General features: G+C 38.5%; 1 protein-coding gene across 1 annotated transcript in view; it reads right to left on the bottom strand.

The window, feature by feature from the left end:
* Positions 1-2,346: 2,346 nt before the first annotated feature.
* Positions 2,347-20,978, bottom strand: part of Itga1 (integrin subunit alpha 1) — a 139,486-nt gene continuing 120,854 nt past the window's right edge. The window contains exons 22-29 of the mRNA XM_038321159.1: positions 19,540-19,629; positions 18,075-18,177; positions 12,607-12,720; positions 10,743-10,847; positions 10,490-10,594; positions 8,844-8,936; positions 7,773-7,889; positions 2,347-2,501 (exon numbers count right to left, since the gene is read on the bottom strand). Coding sequence (XP_038177087.1) covers positions 2,457-2,501; positions 7,773-7,889; positions 8,844-8,936; positions 10,490-10,594; positions 10,743-10,847; positions 12,607-12,720; positions 18,075-18,177; positions 19,540-19,629 — 772 coding nt within the window. The 3' untranslated portion in view covers positions 2,347-2,456. The remainder of the gene's footprint in view (positions 2,502-7,772; positions 7,890-8,843; positions 8,937-10,489; positions 10,595-10,742; positions 10,848-12,606; positions 12,721-18,074; positions 18,178-19,539; positions 19,630-20,978) is intronic.

Raw genomic sequence — 20,978 nt, 5'->3', positions numbered from 1 at the left:
CCTAAGTATTGCCCAATTTTATTGTCTTAAATAATGTTACATAATTTAGTAGTTTCTTATTTATATGTTCTAGAATATGTCTATAAAGCTAATTTTGGGCATCTATTATCTTTTTAACACTCAAAGCCTCTGCGTTCATAGTTTTTAACTTACAAAATACTGACTAATCTTAAAAACTTAAATATTAATGGAAGTGAAGACTTATGAGAAGCCAAGGAAACAAACTTCCATCCCTGGTTTTGCTTTTGTGTGCTTCCCCCCCCCCTCCCCGCCCATCTTAGTAAGTTCTGTCATGTGTTATTCTTCAGTTGTTCTGGGTTTAAATGGTATATGTATGTGTATGCAAATGATTACACACAGAGACTCAGTTATGATAGTAGAGAAGAGATATCTGGTTCCTTAAATATTTACTACTAATCAGGAATAATGTACGTTAAAAACTGGTCTTCAAGTGGTTTTGGCCCCTTTTTATCTGGCCAACTGCTGTTACTCTCCTTAAAAGTTCAAAATTTCCTCCTTTCTGTTTTGTCCTTTTGGCTTAGCAACAGTTTTAGTTTAAATATGCACACGTATAGCTCAGTGCACAAAGTTCAGTGCCTGGTAGTCCCTGATGTCAAATATGAATCTAAATGTATCGATTGAATTTTATTCCCAAAGACATGGAGTTAGGAGTAGGGCTGCTGAGCGGGAGTGTGCTGGAGTTGGGCACCATGGTAACTAAGCAAGAAACACCTGAGTTCTGATGTGGGAAGAATTGCAGGAGGAAGCCATTACTTCTATAGCCGGCAAAGACAGTGAGAGTGGAGAACACACCTTCTTTCTTCTCGTTTCCTGTCCATTTTTCTTCCAGTCAAGGATAACTGTGGCATCCTCGTGTCCATCCCCGAGGCCTTAGGATCTTACGCATAGGACTGGAAAGCCAAAAGGTAGGCTGAAGCTGGCCCTCAGATAATTCCTCAGAAATACATTTTTAATAATCCAACCCATAACACTTAATTTCTCCGTTGGCTTTTTGTGTTTTGAGGAGAGCAGAGTCGAGGACTTTTGGAGTATTGACAGGTTCTGGTCTTATGGTATTTCATCAAGCAGAGAAATGGCTTTGGGGCAGGAGGATCAGCAAATGTTACAGCAGCAGTTCACACATGAAGATACTATACATTCATTCATTGTTATTTGTCTTAGAAATGGAGCATCTGGGAGCGTAATTACAGCAGAGTTTAAGACCCTTAGGGGTTATTTCAGTAACCCAGAAGTACACACAAATAAGTTGTATCTTTCTGTTGGGTTAAGTTTTCAAGGTATAGATTCTTTAAACTACATTTTTTGGTTTCTTTTTAAATTCTGAGATGCCTTGCTCAAAATCAGTGTGTTCTCAGTAAATCTAAAACTGGCTCAGGAGACTGCTTTTTCAATAGTAACATGAAACGTACTTGGAAAATTCAAACATAAACACTCATATCTTGGGGTTTTAGAAGAATTTTATACCAAAGCATTGAGGAGTCTCCTTCTTTAGTGTAACATCTGGAAGCCCCAGCATTAAACAACTGCTCAGCAATTAGTCTTTTTGGGTTTTCTATCTATGTTCTTATGGTTCATTAAACCTCTGGGCATCACACTTATATTAGTTATGGTTTTTCATAACTAATCATTGTTATGCTACACAAACTGTTTTAAGTATCTGTTTGCTTTTTTTCTTATAAAAGAGGTTTGTGTTTTAGAGCTCAATATAAATTAAGCATTTTACTTTTTGTAAAAGTTTAAATGAATAGACTCAGTGCACTTATTTTTAAATGACTCTCTCGACTGTATGTTCGACATAGAATTTAAGCTCAATTGCACTGTACTCTAAGTGCATTGGAAAACACTATTTCCAACTACAGAACCCAAGAAGTCACTGAGCATCGGCTCTGCGGTTTCATTCTATTTTCAGTCCATATTGGATATGGGCTCTGCAAGGCAGTTCTTCCATTAGAATTGGGCGATCTTCCCCACTCCAAGCCTTTGTTGGCATTTTCAAATGCTGAGTGCCACTCTGAAGGTGTCACCAAGAGGAGAAGCTTAGTTTACAACGTGCCTAGAGTCACTGTTTCAGTGAACACAAAGCTCTTTTCATACATCCCTTGAATGCTCCGCGTGGCATCTACACACATAAACATACATGTGCTGGGAACTCTTCTTTAAAACACTTTGTTATTTCATTTACTCAACAAAAATGAGCAATTATTAAAAGTATTTCTCATCACTTTCTAAAACATATCTTTGGGTACCCTTTTTGGATCATACTTGATCTGTCACTTCCCAAGGGAGTAATCCCAGCAGCTGGAAGATGAGTGACATATAGTCATGTGACCATGTCTTTGGTTATATTTCTGAATTTCTTCTCACATGATTGAGGCAAACCTGAGAATAGATCATTGAATAATCATTATTGTCCTCTTTTTCTCCTGTAAAATATTTCATTTCTCCATTTTCTTCTTTAGCGGCCTTTTGAAGAATCCAATCTGTTGAGAAAATACGAAATATAACAAATGAATTATTTTAATTCAGGCAATAGATGCTAATCTATTTAGATATAATCTAAGTAATCATGCATTATAAAATCTGGGTATGCAGTTAATTCGGATAACCGATGCATATTTTATCTGACCAGTTAATACTGAATGCAAATTAGATAATATCTGTCAAGCTGCTACTTCATTCCTGCCATTTCACTGCACCAGCTACGTAGGAAAAACCGTGCATGTTTGCAACAAGCAGCGTTATGGGACGTGTAAGACAAGCGAATGACAATTAATCGACATGGCTTCTACATTGTCATTGCCGTTATTTGTTTTTAAGTGACAGACACTTTTCCATCAAGTAACCAATGGTCGGATATTGCAACTCTTAGAGTTTACAGTGAGCCTGGTGGACGGCCAGGAAAATGCAAGGTGCCAGGAAAATGTCTGATGTGGATGTCTCTAAGTGGGTTAGAATGTTGCACACAAGCTCTCCGGGAGAGGTTGCTCGAAAGACCCTGTGTCATTTACCTATGAAAATAGAGCTACTGAGGGTAGGGAAAAGAAATCACATGTGGCTAACGTAAGTCACATTTCATTATTTTCTGTCATTGAACCGTCAGCAAAAGTTATCAGCCTTATGTTTTTATATTATACCCCAAACAAAAACAATTGACACTAGATAAGGCTTTGGAAGTGATATAACCTTGTATTAAAAATTGCTGAATGCACTAAATCTCATTTAATTAGTTTAATCTTCTTTAAACTCAATACTTAACTTAAAAAGAACACCTAAGGGTACTAGGAAAGTAGTTTTTAAAATTTGTGTACTCTAATTTTTTTAAATTTGAGTTAGTTAATTATTTGGAAATGTAGCATGCCCATATCACGTGGATCTATGTATGGCTAGCTATGGATGTCCCAGAGTGCCTTATTGTGGGGGTATGTGTGGGTGGTGGTGGTTGTGGTGCAATTTGCATGTAGAAGACAGAAGCTAAACTTGGGCAAGGTGCCTTAGGCGCTGTTGATTTTGCTTTTTTAGGCAGCATCTTTCATTGGCCTGTTAGACTAATCTGAATAAGCAGAGAAGCCTGGGGAGCGGGAGGGTACTCTTTCCACTACCAGTGCTGGGATTATCAGCACATTATAGATAACTCCATGCCAACATATACAACATTTTTAAAAAGATTTTTATTATGTGCAATTGTGTGTGTGTGTGTGTGTGTGTGTGTGTGTGTGTGTGTGTGTGTGTGTGTCTGTATGTGGGAATGTGTATGTGAGAGCTGGTGACCTCAGAGGCCAGAAATGTTAGATCCCCTGGATCCGGAGTTACACATAGATGTAAAAAAAATGGACACAGGTACTGAAAACTGAACTCGGGTCTTCTGTAGAAGCAGTACATACTCTTAACTGCTATGCTATGTCTTCTCTCCGGCCACCACCACTTAATCATCCTGAAGGTTGTGTGTGTGTGTGTGTGTGTGTGTGTGTGTGTGCGTGCGTGTTTGTGTGTGTGTTCTTGCCTGGAACTCGGGTCTTCACGTTGATAAGGCAAGCACCTTGCTGACTGAGCTCTCTCCCCAGCCTGGGACTACACACCTAATAAATGCCCTTGAAGACATGGAGGGACAAATGATCAGAAATAAGTACTTCCAACTTAGGAAGCTTTAGTTAGAGCGGGTTTCTGCCAGAATCTAGTTGCTAGAAGATGAGGAAAGGGCGGTAACAGAAAACACAAACTTGGAAACCTCCACGAGGTTATGTTTTCCTGAACACCAGTCATTTCCTATGTGGCAACTACGGAAGCTCTGGACTTGGACACCAGTCACCTTTTCACCTTCGCCCATGTGCTCCGAGGACAGCAAATCAGGGAGGCTTTCCCTAGAGTGGGAGGCGAGTATTTAAGAAAAGGGTGTGCGGTGTGACACACTGCAGCTCCCAATGCCACCAGGACGAGTAAAGAGGTGTTGAAGCGGCAGGAAAGACGGAGGAAAGAAGAGATTCTCTGTTTGTTTTGTTTACTTTTTTGTTCATTTTTTCTTTTGTTTTTGTTTGCTTGTTTTGCTCTGGTTTGATTTTTTAAAAATTTTCATTTGGGGAGCACACTGCAGTAGGGAGGGGAGAATATAAAGGGACTGGGAGGTGAGCAGAATTAGGGTGCATGAAATTTCCAAAGATTCCATTTAAAAATTATGTTAAAAAAAATCTGGTTCTTCCGGGCTGTCCAACAGATTCTTTTTCCTCTAAAGACCAGCCCCTTTTCCAGTCCCCTTTGCTTTAAAATGTTTCTAAAGGACCATCTTCGAGCCTGAACTTCTGTGATCTCATCTTTTCCACTCAACAAATCCTCTAAACATGAGTTTTATTAAGGGAAGCTGGATATTTAGACCAGAGATTAAGGAGATGTAATTTGTAACTCCTACAAACTAAACCAAGACAAATTAGCCGAAGTTTGAGAAACAAAAAGTTAAGTTTGTTTTTTTCTGGGGTTTTGCTTTTCTGTTTTCGTTTCTGTATCATAAATGATCCTCTTTAGAATTAACCTAGTTCAAAACCCAGGGGCAAAGAGTAGTGATCGGTGTAAAAGGTGGGGGCAAGTGTTGGATAAATGAAGAGCGGAAAGTAAAAGTTGAAGAAGTGAGGCATCGCTACCCCAGCTCCTTATCCGCAGGCCTGGACACCTGAAACACCGCAGCACGGAGTCTCAGACACACTGTTTGCCTTGGTTTTCTTCCTATGGGTAATTTTGATGATAAGTTTGATATGAACTAGTCCCAAGGAGAAATGAACAATAATGAAAAATAAAACAGAATGATTATAACATTGTGTTATAATAAAAGTTAGGCACATGTGTTTACTTTTTCAATTTCTCAAAGCTGTACATTATAGTACAGTTGACTGGATCCCAGGACTATTGGGGACTACCATTTTCCTTCAGTTAATCACACTGGATGAGGAACAAAGCTGTAGGACTAATAACTCATCAATGGGGGACTTTGACATAGGTGGGAATCAAGTCAGAAAACTTAAAAACACATGTTTTAGTTTCCCACAATTATTCTTCTGACTGTGGCATTCTGCTTTATACGTTACTCTGAATTGGATTAGGAACTTTTATTCTAAAACCAAGTCATTTATGTTTCAAAGAATTCATAAACCCAGAGCCCTGTTCTGTGTAACAATGGAATCTATCCAAAAAGTACAAAGTTTTGGAGATAAATTGTTAGTTGAATACAGTTGTTCACTAGTTGATACTCCTGGGGAGTTATCAGCTACTTTACCTTTGTTTTCATGTTTACAGGTATAAAACACAGTTACAATACATGGTTACAAAAATTGTTGTGTGGACCACAGAATGAGATCAGTGAATAAGTATTCAAAATCTTATCCAGAACATTACTGGCTCTGTGGCCCTGGTAAGCATGCAAAACTTGTTTGTACGTTCATTTCCTCCTTTACAGACTGAGGTTCATAAGAGTGTAGATGCATTAAGGGAGATTGCTTAACCGAGCTCTTGGCACAAAGTAATCACCTACTAAGTGCTTGCTCCCCCTCTTTGCCTTGGAATCCCAGTTCTAATTTGGAAGCCTATTACCGAGGTATTTGAGTGAACTAAACACACTCATTTCGACAGCCCGGAGTTGGTTAACTGACCTTTGGGGGTGATAAAAGAAGATCTTAGAAGCTGTAAGCATACATCAATGCAAACTTTACTGGAAAAAATGTTCCCCTTTTTACACTCGGGCTTTTTCAGATCAAGGATGTAAGAAGAGGTGGGTGAAAATTCCGTCTTGTGTGTTTGCTTTAAGCAGAGGTGTGAAGTCAGAGAGAATCCATCCAAATATCGGCCCTGGCTTTCCTATTCTCTTTCCTAACTAGTATTCCAACTAGTCAGCTCACACAGGAAGGTCACATGAGACCACATCAGGCCCAGTCTGTAGCCGAGGTGCTTCCCAGTGGGGAAACCACAACCTGTGTGTCAGCGCGAGCTGTAAACCAGGCCTTGGGTACCACGGTGTGGCAAAGCTAGGTATTGCAGAGAGCTCTGACATCCTGGAACTTCAGAGGAAGAAAGGGATACTGAATGTGACCTGTGTCTTGGGACTTTGCTGGGGAAGGATCATAGATTCCATTTATGGAATCCAATGCTATTTGGGCACGTTCTCCTTGAAGGAAATCCCCAAATATGAAGTTTGTCATCACAGAAGCCAAGAAGGATGCTGACTGCTGTAGTTCAATAGGAGAGAAAGTTGCTATAGAAACCATTTGATTAAATGGTTCTGTTTTTCGTACATTAGAAAAATGAACATGTAGCCACGTTTCCATTTTTGCATAATTTTATGTAGCAAAGCAGTGGTGAGCTATAGGAACATGTTAATGCCAGACAGAATTCAAATTCCATATTTAATTAATAAAAACATCGAATTCAACTTTTATATGGATTTTTTTCCTAGTAAGTTCATCCATCCTAAAAGCTATCATCACAGCTTGTTTGAAAATGGAGTGTTCTTACATTTCTCACCTTAAACCATCTCAGTAAATATCTAGATTACCTTGAGAGAAATCGGTTACCATTTGGTGTTCCAAAAGGATTTGATAAGGGGGGTCTCTGAACTTTACGTTCTTCAGTACACCAGCCGACTATTCTATTACTTGTTTCTCATACAGCCACATAATTATTGCAGAAAATGTGGGTTTTCTGTTTTTGCACCAAAGAAGCATTTTATCTTTAAAACAGAAAGAGTGCTATAGCTAAAACAAAAGTTCGTCTCATTCATGATGTCCTTCACCAACATACGAATTCAATCTTTCTTGTTAATTTTTGTTTATTTTATTATTATTTTTTTGAAACAGGGTTTCTATGCATAGCCTTGGCTGTCCTGGAACTCACTCTGTAGACCAGGCTGACCTTGAACTCACAGAGATCCACCTGCCTCTGCCTCTTGAGTGATGGGGTTAAAGGCATGCACCACTACCACCCGGCTGTTTTTCTTACTTTTAAAGGTAATAAATATCCCTTCTAAAAGTTTAACTTGTTAAATAGTTCTCAGTAATCCTATCTGTAAAGAGGTTACTCCAGGAGTTTGGGGTACATGAATCTCCAAATGGGGCATACATTTTTTTCCTTTGCAAAAAATGAGATGTGTAGTACTCACGATATAAGATATTGCAAATGCGTATACGCTGTTCTATTCGGAAGCATAGATAACTCAATCTATTTTGCCAACCTTCTGTTGGTGGCTGGAACAGAGTGAGAGTGACCATGGCGCTTACCTTCCACAGCGCTAGTATGAGCAGCATCAAGAGCAGTAGTCCAGCGAAGGCACTCAGCAGGATGACCCACAGTGGCACTTGGCCCGGGAGCCCATCTTTGGATATTTGAATAGCCAGCTGAAAATGATTAAACCAGGCAGTTAACACTGATAAACACCCCTTAGAACTCCAGGAGCCTGGAGTTATTGCAGGCTATATTTTTTTCTACAAAAATTACCAAACACTGTAATTAATCTCATGACTGTATAGAAAAAAAAACCCATCAGGTTTACATTTGAAAATGTCTTTCATTTACTCAAAACATCCAATAATATTAAATTTATTGTCGCCAAAAAGTAGAACCCTTCAAAACAGAATTTTACAGTTTATACAGTCCGGCTCACCCAGATGGGACATCTAAATTTTCCCAGGACAGTATGAGAAAATCATGCCTTTGTCTAAACCAAGGTCTTTTGCTTTAAAAAGTCAAGAGTGAAATACATTTATTTATTTATTTATTATTTATTTATTTGCCAAGGACTCTGCTTGAAAGGCCTCACTTTTGTTCGGGATTTTCCAATGACTAAGGGAAGAAGTTTTAAAACCTTATATACATCTACTTATACACACACACACACACACACACGCACACATATACACAATATACGGGAATTTTCTGTAAATAGATTTAAGGCAGCCTGCACTGTATAATGTGAAACTGGAATGGGAAAACTCACAAGCATCCCCTTTGTCACTAATGAGAAAGTGGAAACACCCAGTTACTGCCATAGGGAAGGAAAACACGGCCGGTGAGCTGTGGGCATCACCTTGTCCTAACTTCTGAGGGGTAACAAGCCTGAGATCCCATTAGAAGCCAATGCAAAGGAAATCAAAGTGTCTGACAGGAGTGTCAAATCAGTCACTGCTTCAGTCCCTGTGTGCAAGCATAAAACACCATGGGCAGGTTTGGAGTGTAATGTGTATTATTTCCAGACATGTAGCCGCACCTACCCCCTCGTTTCTGGTTGCCAGAATACCACGGACAATCTGGAATGAGAAGCAGGAAGTTTTCAGACAAGCGGCCTCACTTACCTCTCGCTTCTGGTTGCTGCTGCTTAAAATCAGCGATGTGTTTTGACTCTGAAGTTCTCCCTTTACAGTGAGATTTAAGCTGGAAAAATGTGTCTGAAAAGCAGGTAGGAGTCGTTAATAATGGACCGTGCTAATCAAGGTGAGAGATAGTCATATGTGAGCAGTTCAATGATCCCAGGTGCTACAGCCCACCCATGCAAGGTCCGGCAAGATCAAGGTAACTAAAGATCTGGTATGGACTGGGGAAGAGGCTTCCTAGCTCCCATCTCTAGCAGAGGAACTGTTGATAGCTACTGGGGTAGGGAAAGTCGCTTTTCTTTTCTTTTTAAAAAAATATGTCTTGCTGGAGAGATGGCTCAGAGGTTAAGAGCATTGCCTGCTCTTCCAAAGGTCCTGAGTTCAATTCCCAGCAACCACATGGTGGCTCATAAAAAATATGTCTTAAATTAAAAACATACTTAAATCCCTCCCTCCCTCCCGTGAATCCCTACTCCTTTCCCACTCATAGTGGTTTTCATCATTATTGTTACCTATGAGTAAATACGAAACACAGTCTGCTAAATCCATTTAGTGTTGCTACAAGCGTGGCCCTTGGTGGGTTTTCCCATGGCCCAGTGGATCGACCTCACACCCATGCATATGGGCAGCACTAATTACAATTGGTGGGTTAAAAAAATAAATGAAAAGTTGTGTAAGGAAGATAGGATGATGGGGGTGGTTCTGGGAGAAGTTGGAAGGAGGACTGAGGTGTAGATAGGATCCAAATACATTGTGTACTTTTGAAAAAGAAAATAGGAGAAATACAGATTGTTCTGTGAGATTAAAACAATGATGCCTGGGGGCACCTCCTCCTTCCTTCCCCACCCCCACCCTTAGATTCTTCTTATAGAATGCAAATAAAAACTTCAAAATGATTTCTAGCCAGATTTTTCTCTAGAAAAACAAACTTCAAACTTCGCTTGCCTCTCACGCCTCTAGGCTTGGGGCAGCTACATTCACATTCCAATAGTGTGGATTACGTGTACACACTTATTAAGGACTGTGATTGAAATTAACAATATTAAAATGTCACGAGTTGCCAAAATATCATCTTAATGGGACCGAACCTAAAATTCTCAGTTTCATATGATCGACTACATATTTCTTTTAAAAGAAACAAAAAAATACCAAATGCAAGAAACTGCGTTTTAAAATAGCCTGCATTCAGATAGATGTGGCTTTGTGGGAGATAATAAATATACTCACATAGAAATTTCAAAAATAAATCACCATTCTATAATGTATTCAAGTTCTCTCTTTCGTTAATGATATCATAGAATGTCCCTCCATTATTTTTTGATCCGTAACAAGGTTCCACATTATTAAGATAAGAATAAACTCCAGTATCAGAGAAGTAGTTGTCTCTTGTGATGCACAGACTGAGGAAGACAGAGCCCTAGGAAGCTGCATCTGGCAGGGGACTCTGGTGGCAACTTTGTCATCGACAGATGGGGAAGATGAGCCCCACACAGCTGGTCATAGCTCATATTTTCAGAGACTCCCCAGTCTCATGTTCTTTCCACAGCAATGCTGTGTCTTGCACACACACACAAATAGTGAACTAATACTTAATGATTAAAACTGCCTAGTGCAATGTGACCACTTACTTTTATGAACGTTGGTTTCCACAGGATGAGCGATACGTTCACTTGACTCACGTCAGAAGGGATGAGATGGCACGTGATGGTGGCAAGCTTACAGGTGCTGCAATCCTGTTTGATTGTCAGAGACACGTGTCAGGGTGCTTGCAGTCCCATCCCAGGTTCTATATTTACATGCTTCAGCTAGGTATTTACTTCTGAGCTGACACTGGATGTACTGTGCTCGGAGAGGATAACATAGAAATAGAATTTAGTTTACCTGGATTGTGCCTCTTTTGAGATCTTCGGACTTTGATATTGCCATTTTCTTCCCAGAGTTGATACCAAAAGGATCCTCAAGGCTCCGGGGTTTGCAGTTCACATTCTAAGGAAGAAAAAATTTTCCCCATTAGAAAGTGTCAAAGTCCAAGGAAAAACATCACTTGGTGTAATAACATGAAGAATCTTATGAATGACAGCCAGTGATATACATGGAAGATCCATGTGTGAGTGTGCAGGATAGAGAGGCTGCAAGGGATCCGCGATGTGTTCCCACTCCAGGTGATCTTCATTGTTTCTGTGACCCTTGCAATTGCAACAGATGAGAAAGGATGCTAGTAGAATTCTCTGTCTCAAGAGTAGCATAGCTATCAACTTATTATTGCTCAAAGAACAGCTGATAAATTCCAATTATATATACATACATATATATACATATACACACATATAAATTCCCATGATATATATTAAAGTACACACACACACACACACACACACACACACACACACTCTAATGAAAAAGAAAGTGTTAGCATCTTGCTATAGGCTCAGTTTGGTGCCTCTTTTGTTGGACTAGAGGGAAATTCCAGAGATTTTTTTTTTCCTTGCCGTTAGCAAATATTTAAATGTTTGGAAACTAAATACAACAGTTGCCATGTTTTGTTTTGTTTTTAATTCTGAGAAGATTTAGCTTTTCAAAACCACATGAAAAGAAGGCATAATGTTAAATGTTGAATTCATGCATATACTAGCATAATAATTACTGTAGCTGTCTGTCTTTTACACATAAACAGAATAATAATATTAATAATAATAAATGTCATATAATAATAATAATATTTGAAAAACAGCACATAGTCTAGTGTTACAAGCTCAATGGGGTTGCAATGATGGGGTTGTATGGGGTAAGTGAATAGTAACCTACTTTTTGTGATCAACTATGCATGTTTAGAAAAAATAAGCCTTCCTTATTGAATTGAATCCCTCAAATAAATTAAGTGCGACAAAAATTCCATGTATCCATCAACAATTAATTACCTAAGATCTACAGGATTATACCATGATTCCAAAAGGGCATGAATAGCCGAGTCTTAACAGTCTGAACCTGTAAACATGACCTCATTTGCGAACTGAGTCCTTACAGATGTAATTAAATTGAGGTTCTGCGGGTAAGAACATCTTGTATTTCAGGAAACCCCAAATTGAATGGTGGGTGTACAGGAAAACACTGAGGCAAAAAACGAACCCAGAATCCCAGGAGGAATGAAGCCAAGGAATAGAGAGAGTTCCCAACGACACTAGATGCTGGGAGGGAAGGCGTGGTCTAGAGGGAATCTCCATTATCAGTACCTCAATACCAAACTGCTGACCCTCAACATCACTAAATAATTAGCTATTGTCTTTAATTACTCATTTTCTGTAGTTTGTTTCAGGAACCCTAGATATTGAACTTACACATTCTAAGTAGTTGACGGGATGTATTAATTTATTAATAAAAATTAATTAATTTTTAAAAGCTTCTCCATTTGTTTTAGACTAACCTTACTTATCACAAATATCATACAAAGCAGGAGATGAGGAAGGTAACAGTGGGTTAGCAGGTGAAAAGTGCTCACTGCTAGCCCCGTGACATGAGTTCTGTCCCAAGGCATCTGGCGAAAGGCACTTGCTGCTAAGCCTGATGCCCTAAGTCATCCAGCTGCAGGGCCCACAGTGTAGGAGAGAACTGACTGCTGCAAGTGGCCTTCTGACCTCCCCAGTGGCACAGACACACCACCCCTCCCAATACAAAATAAATAAGTAACTGTGATTTTTGAAGAAGAAGGTAACAGAATTGACACCCTCGGAAAATACACAGGACTTACATCCGAAGACGACCATCCAGTTGGGTATAGTACAGGATAACCATCTGATGTCAAGTTGGGGAATGAGATTGATAGCTGAAGTTCCGGCATTGGGAAATGGCCCCTTTTTCTGATCTACGGGGGAAGAATAGAAGAATAGACATACAATCATCTTTGACTCTTTCAAAAGCATCCTCTCCATGTTATGTAGAACTCTGGTTCTTTTTTCCTCTTTCATGCATATGTGCATGTGGTGTATGTGCATTTGTATCTGTGTGTTCACATGTATGTGGGCACGCGCATACGTGATCATACATGCATATTTGTGTGGGTGTGTATGTGGAGAGGCCTGAGGTTGGTATCAGGAAATTTCCTCCATAGCTATTTAGACTTTTTCTTTGAGGTAGCATTTCTCAATCAAACCCAGAACTGCCCAATACACCTAGCCTCCCTAGCTAGCTTGCTCTGAAGATCTCCTGCCTCTGCCTGTCTCAGCAGGCTTGCTGCAAATACAGTCAAGCTGTCATAACCATCCAGAACTGATATGGGATGCAGGAAGCTGAACTCCAGTTGTCTTGCTTGAGAAGTAAATTAGCCAACTGGGCCATCACCTCAGCCATTATCACCCCAGGACTGACCGTTTGTATCTCTCACATTTTAGACCAGGGCTTCCACTTCTGGGTTTTGGGATAAAAGATAATTTTGGTTCTTGTTTTGTTTTGTTTGTTTGTTTGTTTGTGAGATAGGGATTCTCTATGTAGTCCTGGCTGTCCTGAAACTCACTCTGTAGACCAGGCTGGCCTCCAACTTAGAGATCCTCCTGCCTTTGCCCCTTAAGTGTGTGTGCTGTCACTGTCCTGGAACTTTGGTTCTTAATTGATATTGGTTATGTAAAATTCTGAGTCATACACATGAAGGTGGATCATGATGCTATGTGGGAATTGACCTGAATTAATCCGGCAAGAAAGTATGAATGCCCATCAATGGTCATATGTAGTTGCTATTATTATATTGTTTATTCATCCTTTAATCCAGGATAATAGTAGGATTACTAATACTATGCATGTGGATAATACTAGAGTTAGGCTGTCAGTTTGGACACGTCAATAATAAACTCAGTCACCAATACTGTGTTGGTGTTGAACTAAGAAATCAAAGCATTACTCTTTGTGTCATTTAACCAAGAGTGAACCAAATTTGAAATCTCTAATTTGCCCTCCCAGTGTTTTCCATCATTCCTGTCTGCATAAGTCTGGATCTACGCTGTTTGAATGCTGTTTGTTGGCTCCATATCTGTGCCCATGAATATCTGTCCCTAATAAAGGGTTGTTCTGCCTCTTATTGAGCCTCATCACAGAAAGCATCACCTAAGGAAGAAATGTCAGACACTTTACTGAAATCTTCAACAGAGTTTTACAAGTCACCGTCTCCAGCCGACCCCAAATGACCTAAGTAACAAATAAACAACAAACACGACCATGCGATATCTGGAAGTTGCTTTCAGAATTCATTTTATAAACCACTTCCAGCCTATTTACAGCTTCCGGCAAATGATTACCGTAACACGTATACAAACATGCATTGTGCTGAATCAGGAGCATGAAAGAATATATAACTTAACATTATAATAGATTAGTTGCTGTTTATATAAGAAATCCGAGGCATGTAAGGTTGGTTATTACATTGTTCTCTTACAGGCAGGTTAAACAAGCAGGTCGAATATGCAATAGGAGAGCAGTCTTAAAAGTGTTAAGGCTTAGTGTAAATGGTAACTGTGTCTTTGTTATTGCCCAGACCCAAATAATCACACAGAAACAATATTACTTATAAGATTTCTTGTTGAATGGCTTAGGTGTATTCCTACTTAACTCTTATATTTTAAATTAACCCATTTCTATTAATCATGTATCACCATGAACTGTGACTAACTGGTAAGGTTGTGGTGTCTTTCTCCTTAAGCAGCTACCTGGAATAGCCAAATTCTGCTATACCTGTTTGTAACACTTTTTTCTGGGATTGTATTCTAGGTCAGTATCTAACTTTGATGGTGAAATTTGTTGTGTTTAAGCAGCAAAAAAAAAATGGATCCTATATCTTCTATTATTCATCTTCTCACCAGTGTACGAAAACCATTTTAGGGTATTTAATGTTTCTTATTAATTTTTTATTTTTTATTTTGTGTTTTTTCTCAGACATCCTAAGATTATAACCTATAGTAGGTTTTTTTCACTTATGTCCTCTTGAAAATATTCATTTTCCTGTAAGTATTTCTTCTACTATCCTATGTAGTTCTTTCTCAAAAGCTCAATAATACATGGGTTTGTCCTTAAAAAAAAAAGTGTTAAGGCTTTAACTCAGGCTGAGCTGTGCATTGAAAGTATTAGTGGGAAATCAGTAGTGAAAATTATCTTTATCATTATTCTCTAGCCATGTCCACTATCATTTCTAGTGTGTGTGTCTGTGTCTCTCTCTGTGTGTGTGTGTGTTTACCATGCACACAACCATGTGGATCTCCTTATTCATGTGACCATGGGAGGTCAAATGTCATCCTCTGTCATCACGCTGTGCCTTAGTTCTTTGAGACATGGTCTCTCGCTGATCCAGAAGTTCACCATTTAGGCTAGTCTGGCTGGTCAATCTCCTCTATCCAAGGTTTTTGCAGGTGGAGATCACTTACTTGATCCATAGAAGAAAAACTTGGCATGTTTCCGATAGCTTTAACCTAGTTAATTGCAATGCCCTAAACCCATAAGTCATCGCTCACCTCAGCTAGATGGGACCTGCCGTCACTGCTCAGGGAAGCCAGACACCCACTGACTTAGTTACACAACTGTTCTACAAGCTATGGATACTATCTCTCTAGTTAGTGATAATCCCGTCTGATAAGCAGGTTGACTTCCATCTTAGTTTCTATGTGGTTTGATCCACTTACTCAGAATCCCCACTTAATGTCCCTGAGTAGGGACCAGTGTGACCTCTGGATAGCATATAAGTATGATGTGCAGGTTTTACACATTCTTAATGGCTTCTCTGGGCAATTTATTTAGCCATATGAAAGAACACTTTGATCTTCACGAAGAGATGCCAGAACTGCCTTGCTAGTAAATCAGCCTATATTGAGAGCTGATCAGATCTGCAGTGATTCCCCATGGCTGCTGAACATTGAATCATTTATCAATCTTGGAACTGTGGAAATTCAGGAAGCTCTGCCCGGCCTCTTAAATGAACAAGGTCTGCAACCATCTTAGGGTAATACACCTGGGGCTTGCCTGGCACAGCCTTTGCATTGAATGCTATCTGCTTCTGAAATTCACTCAGGAATCATAAATTCTGATATTATTTCTTTCCTACTAAGAAGTGTTCCTTCTTAAAAGAAACACTAGAAAATGCTGAAAATAAGCAGAAAACAAATCCCCTGCAATCCAACCACCTTAGCAGAATGTTGCCGGATAAAATTATTTGTCTTTATTATTCATAGATATGATATAAAATTTACACCTCATATACACAGAAACAAAACTTTGTCTATTAAATCTATTATGTTATGTTGCCTTAAAACTTAATAGTTACTTGAAAATACAGCTACTGATAGCTAAATAGCAATGACAGTATTATCTACAACATGTATTACCTACGAGAAACTCACTGCGCTAATCATTTGGCTTGCAGTACTGCCTCAACTCTTAACTCTAGAACTTGGATCCCTTATCACTGTTTTATCTATGAGCAGCAATATGGAAGCATTAAAAAGAATGTTACAAGCATGGAAACCTGATAAGTAGCAATTGCAGTTAAAATATTATAACATATTTTCTTCCTGCAGAATATATAACAATGTCCTCACTAAATGAATGACAGTTAATTTAAGTAACTTCATAGTGTTAAGAGTTAAAAAGTTGCCGGGCTGTGGTGGCGCACGCCTTTAATCCCAGCACTCGGGAGGCAGAGGCAGGCGGATCTCTGTGAGTTCAAGACCAGCCTGGTCTACAAGAGCTAGTTCCAGGACAGGCTCCAAAGCCACAGAGAAACCCTGTCTCGAAAAACCAAAAAAAAAAAAAAAAAAGAGTTAAAAAGTTAAGCCTTAGCCGGGCGGTGGTGGCGCACGCCTTTAATCCCAGCACTCGGGAGGCAGAGGCAGGCGGATCTCTGAGTTCGAGGCCAGCCTGGTCTACAAGAGCTAGTTCCAGGACAGGCTCTAGAAACTACAGGGAAACCCTGTCTCGAAAAACCAAAAAAAAAAAAAAAAGTTAAGCCTTTTATAAGAGTGCTGCTAACATTTTTAATCATTAATAATTTCTTAGGGAAATTACCAGTAGTAAGTCACTAGATCTCACCTAAACATGTTGTTTTATTTTTATTTCATTACTTGCATTCTAGATTGTAAAGCAGCAAAATAACCAGAGATACAAAATATTATTATCTATCTTAATATTGCTTATAACAGGGAGCTCCTATCTCAAACCTAGAGCCTAATAAGTTACAATGTATGAAGATCTATAACGGTCAAGTGTTTCCCTTTTTTTGTTTGTATACTATAGAAGCCTAATATACAATCATATCCCAGAATTGAGCAAGAGATTGCATTCATACCGATTTCCAGAATGTAGTTTATCATCATAATTTTAACAGAGAACACAAATTCCTCTCAAGAGGAATTTATTTCTCTTGAGAATATGGGAAACTTATTCCCATCTTGTAAGAGAACTTAATCCTTCATAGCTGACCATCCCCCAAAAGGTTAATACTGGCTTCATTTATAATGGTGTTGTATCACTTGATGAGGGCATATGCTCATAAATCATTCATTTGAATTGAATGCTCCTTTCTCTTTGAGTAATACTGAGTTTGTAAGTGTTACCCAGTCTAAAACTCCTTGACAGCCTTTTGTAGAGCTTCCATAAAGTTTGCAGCAAAGAATTTAAAATCAAAAAACTTAGTGTAGTGGAAGCTGTCATTGAGGAAGACTGTAGTGCACACACTGGTAATTGACGTATAATTCACGTATAATTCATGTATAATTCATGTGAAAGAGCAATAGACAGAAAAGTGACAAGGACTCGTTGAATAAAGAAAAATATTCCCACAGGAATTTTAAATAATTCATTTCTGAGATTGTCATGAGTCTGTGAAACATGATTTTCTGAGCCATACTAAAACTAATATAAAGTATATACACTTTGCGGTTGTAGCATCTGTCTGACAAAAGAGTGACTTCTCTTTTAGAAGTTACTCAAAGTTAGTATGTCTTACTATAAGGAACTTAGAGACTTTGGCTTTTAAATTTGACTCAAGGTATAATTACCAGTTTGCACTTAATCTTAGCCAGAAGGCCAAGAAGTGATATAATTATCAATTTGGACAAAATAGCATAACATAGTTAAATCACAAAGAAAAATATTCTAGGATGTGGAGATTAAATACGGAAACACTTCCTGTTTCCTTAATAGAAATAATCTCTTTAGCATATTGACTTAGAGACAGCTTCTTACCATGTAGAAGACATTAATTTCATTTCCAATGTCACCAGTGGAATTAATAAGTTCAGGGAGAGTCTCATTGGCTGCAATCGAGATGTGGTGTTCACTCGCAGAACTTAAAAGAATTAATGGGGAAAATAAGATAAAATGCAGCAACGTTTAAGTTTATTAGACTTCATATTTTTCTTAGTCTGTATCACAAGATCCCATAAAAACATTTGCAGAGTTCAAAACAGAGAGATTCTTTTACCCCCAAACCTCAATTAAATATTTGACGATGCTAACAGTCACCAAATTCAATAGGCATTGTTGCTTACTTGACTTCAATATTTTAAATTATATGTAATTTTCAAAGTAGAATTTTACTGTTATCAAGTGAAGAATCTCCATGAATCTACTAACATTTGCACTAGGGAAAAAAAATCAGACTAAAATTTGATATATTTATTCATGCTGAAAGTGAAGAAACTAGTTTTTTTCAAAAGAATGTTTACATTTATGCAATTTAAAATTCCTGTTACTGATAGATGAGGAAGCTCAATCTCCCTACGAAGGTCATGGTCTTTGAATGACCCTCGTAGAACTTAAGACCATCCCTCAAAGCAGCACTTCGGCTAAGAGAAGACAAATAAAAGATATTTACAAATGTGTGCCAAAACTCTATTTGAATGAAGTGGAAAGCTGTTGGGAAAATCTTTGTGCTGACAGAAGCATATGCAGCAAATCAGACAAAAGACAACAGACTTCAAAGGCTAAGGAAGATATGCAAGTCTCTGCGCCTAGCCTATAACCCTTGCTTTCTGATCTCTCTTAAAGAGAAAGTGCCATGAGAAACAAACAGAATGGTTGGCTGGTAGACTCAGCTGGCCTTGACTCTGGCTCTGTTTTTTTTTTTTTTTATATACTCGTTGCACATATTTATTTAAAAGAGCTTGGAATTCTGCTTCAGAAAGGGACGTCATAAGCAAAAGGCTCTGTGGAGCGGGCATTCACTAACATGATTGGTACTTGAAAAGAAAATTCGGTCTGAACGGAAAGAATGGTTTCCCAATAGTGGAAGGAAGAAGCGGCTGACCAATGAGAAGTGCTTTTACCTTGTGTGACAGAATGGGCAGGTCGATCCCATCCTCGCAGAATGAGAACAGAGACCCAGAAATATGCTGCTGACCTATGACAAAACACTGCATTTTGTCAAAGACTTTGGCTTCTGTTTAGGAGCAAAGACCTGCCATTAGCACATCTTATGTAGATGTTTAGTGCACACAGGTTCTCAAAGGTACAGATGTGTGTGGATTTTATGGAAGACAATGAGCATGGTTGCCAGGCACCACATCAGAATTGTGTACTCGGCAGGTCTGGAAGGCGCTGGCGTACCTGCCACCTTGAGTGAGTGGTGATGCCCTCAGCCAGGGGACTGCACTAGGAAAACCGTTCAGTGGCCAGAAAGCTGTCAGTGAATAAGAGGGGCCTCTCCTACCTGTGAAACTGTAGTCCGACTTCATATTTTACTGGGATGGATATATTTACTTCATTATCATAAAGGGATTCGGGTGGTTCTTCGCTGTCGCTGGAAAACACAGCACATTCACATTAGACAGTAACTTTGCTTAGCCACAGACCAGCTCTAAGCATTTGAAAGAGAAGATCCTATAGGGAAATTAATAAAATACAAAATCGTAGAATTTTTCATTTGTTTTTATTGAGAGAAGTTAGAGTGGAGATAGGTATTATTATTATTATTATTATTATTATTATTACTTCCAATTATTATTCTACTGTGGAGTTAAGAGTTTGAAAACCACACTGATTCAGACATATGTTTAGAAAATTGTGTGAAATAATTAGAATCTACAGGCTTATTATCAAAATGTTGAGATAGCCGGGCTTCTGTGGCATAAAGACTTGGACACAATTCACCTTAGTTTGAATTTATCACACATGAGGACCTTGTACAGAGACTCAGCTAGGCTCATACAGCTAATTGTGGATCTAAAAATCTTCTTTTTCTTTCATAGTCTTTCCAAAATTGCAGTCAGTATGCATACGACTTCAATTTTTATGTATTTCCTTGATTTGAGGTGTAACTTTCATAATATTTAAAATTTTAATTATGTTTTACACACGTACACATTATTTACAAATATACCTCACACTCATGAACAAAGCATGGAGGAGAGATGTAATTTTATGACCAGATAAAGGGACTGGGGTTGTTCTTGAACACTGGTACCTTTACATCGTTATTTAATTTCTCTCTGCCCTGGTTTTTCATCTACAAAACAGAAAACTTGTCACTTAATTTTCTACAGTGGATGTCAAATGAATAGATGCTGAGCTAAACTGAATTGAATGAGTTAATTTATCCATTAATTATTTTATTGCTTGTTAATTCATTTTCCATCTATGGAATAATGACTAAATACAGGGGCCATGCGGGTTACTACAACAAAACCACTTGACATCGCAGGACATGTTCTGGTGGAAAACTATATTCAGCAGAAAGTTAAAACCTACTCAAGTTCTGTATTAGTCTTTTGTCTCTTTTTTCCTTAAAGAAAATATAAGTAGTATATTCTTTCTTAAACCAGGCTGAATTCAACTTAGCAAAATAAAAACCCAAAATAAAACAAAAAACAAACATAAATTCTTCATTCAAGGTTACATTTATTTTGTTTTTTTAATTTATTTTTCCTCTTTTTGCAAACAGATTAGTTTTCTCACATACTGTATCCTGATTCTGGTTCCTTCCCCCTGCACTCCTGCTGGTTCTCCCCTACCTCCCATATTGTCTGGACCCATTCCTTTTTTTTGTCTATCATTATAAGTCAAAGTTCTCTAAGGCATAAGAATAAAATAAAATAAAATAAAATAAAAGACAATAAAAACCAGCACATCAGAGTTGGACAAAACAAAGAA

The sequence above is a fragment of the Arvicola amphibius genome, chromosome 3 (genome assembly GCF_903992535.2).
Source record: "Arvicola amphibius chromosome 3, mArvAmp1.2, whole genome shotgun sequence".
NCBI classification, from domain to species: Eukaryota; Metazoa; Chordata; class Mammalia; order Rodentia; family Cricetidae; genus Arvicola; species Arvicola amphibius.
The sequence above is the reverse complement of the archived record's forward strand: the minus strand, read 5'-3'. Positions and strand labels throughout refer to the sequence as shown.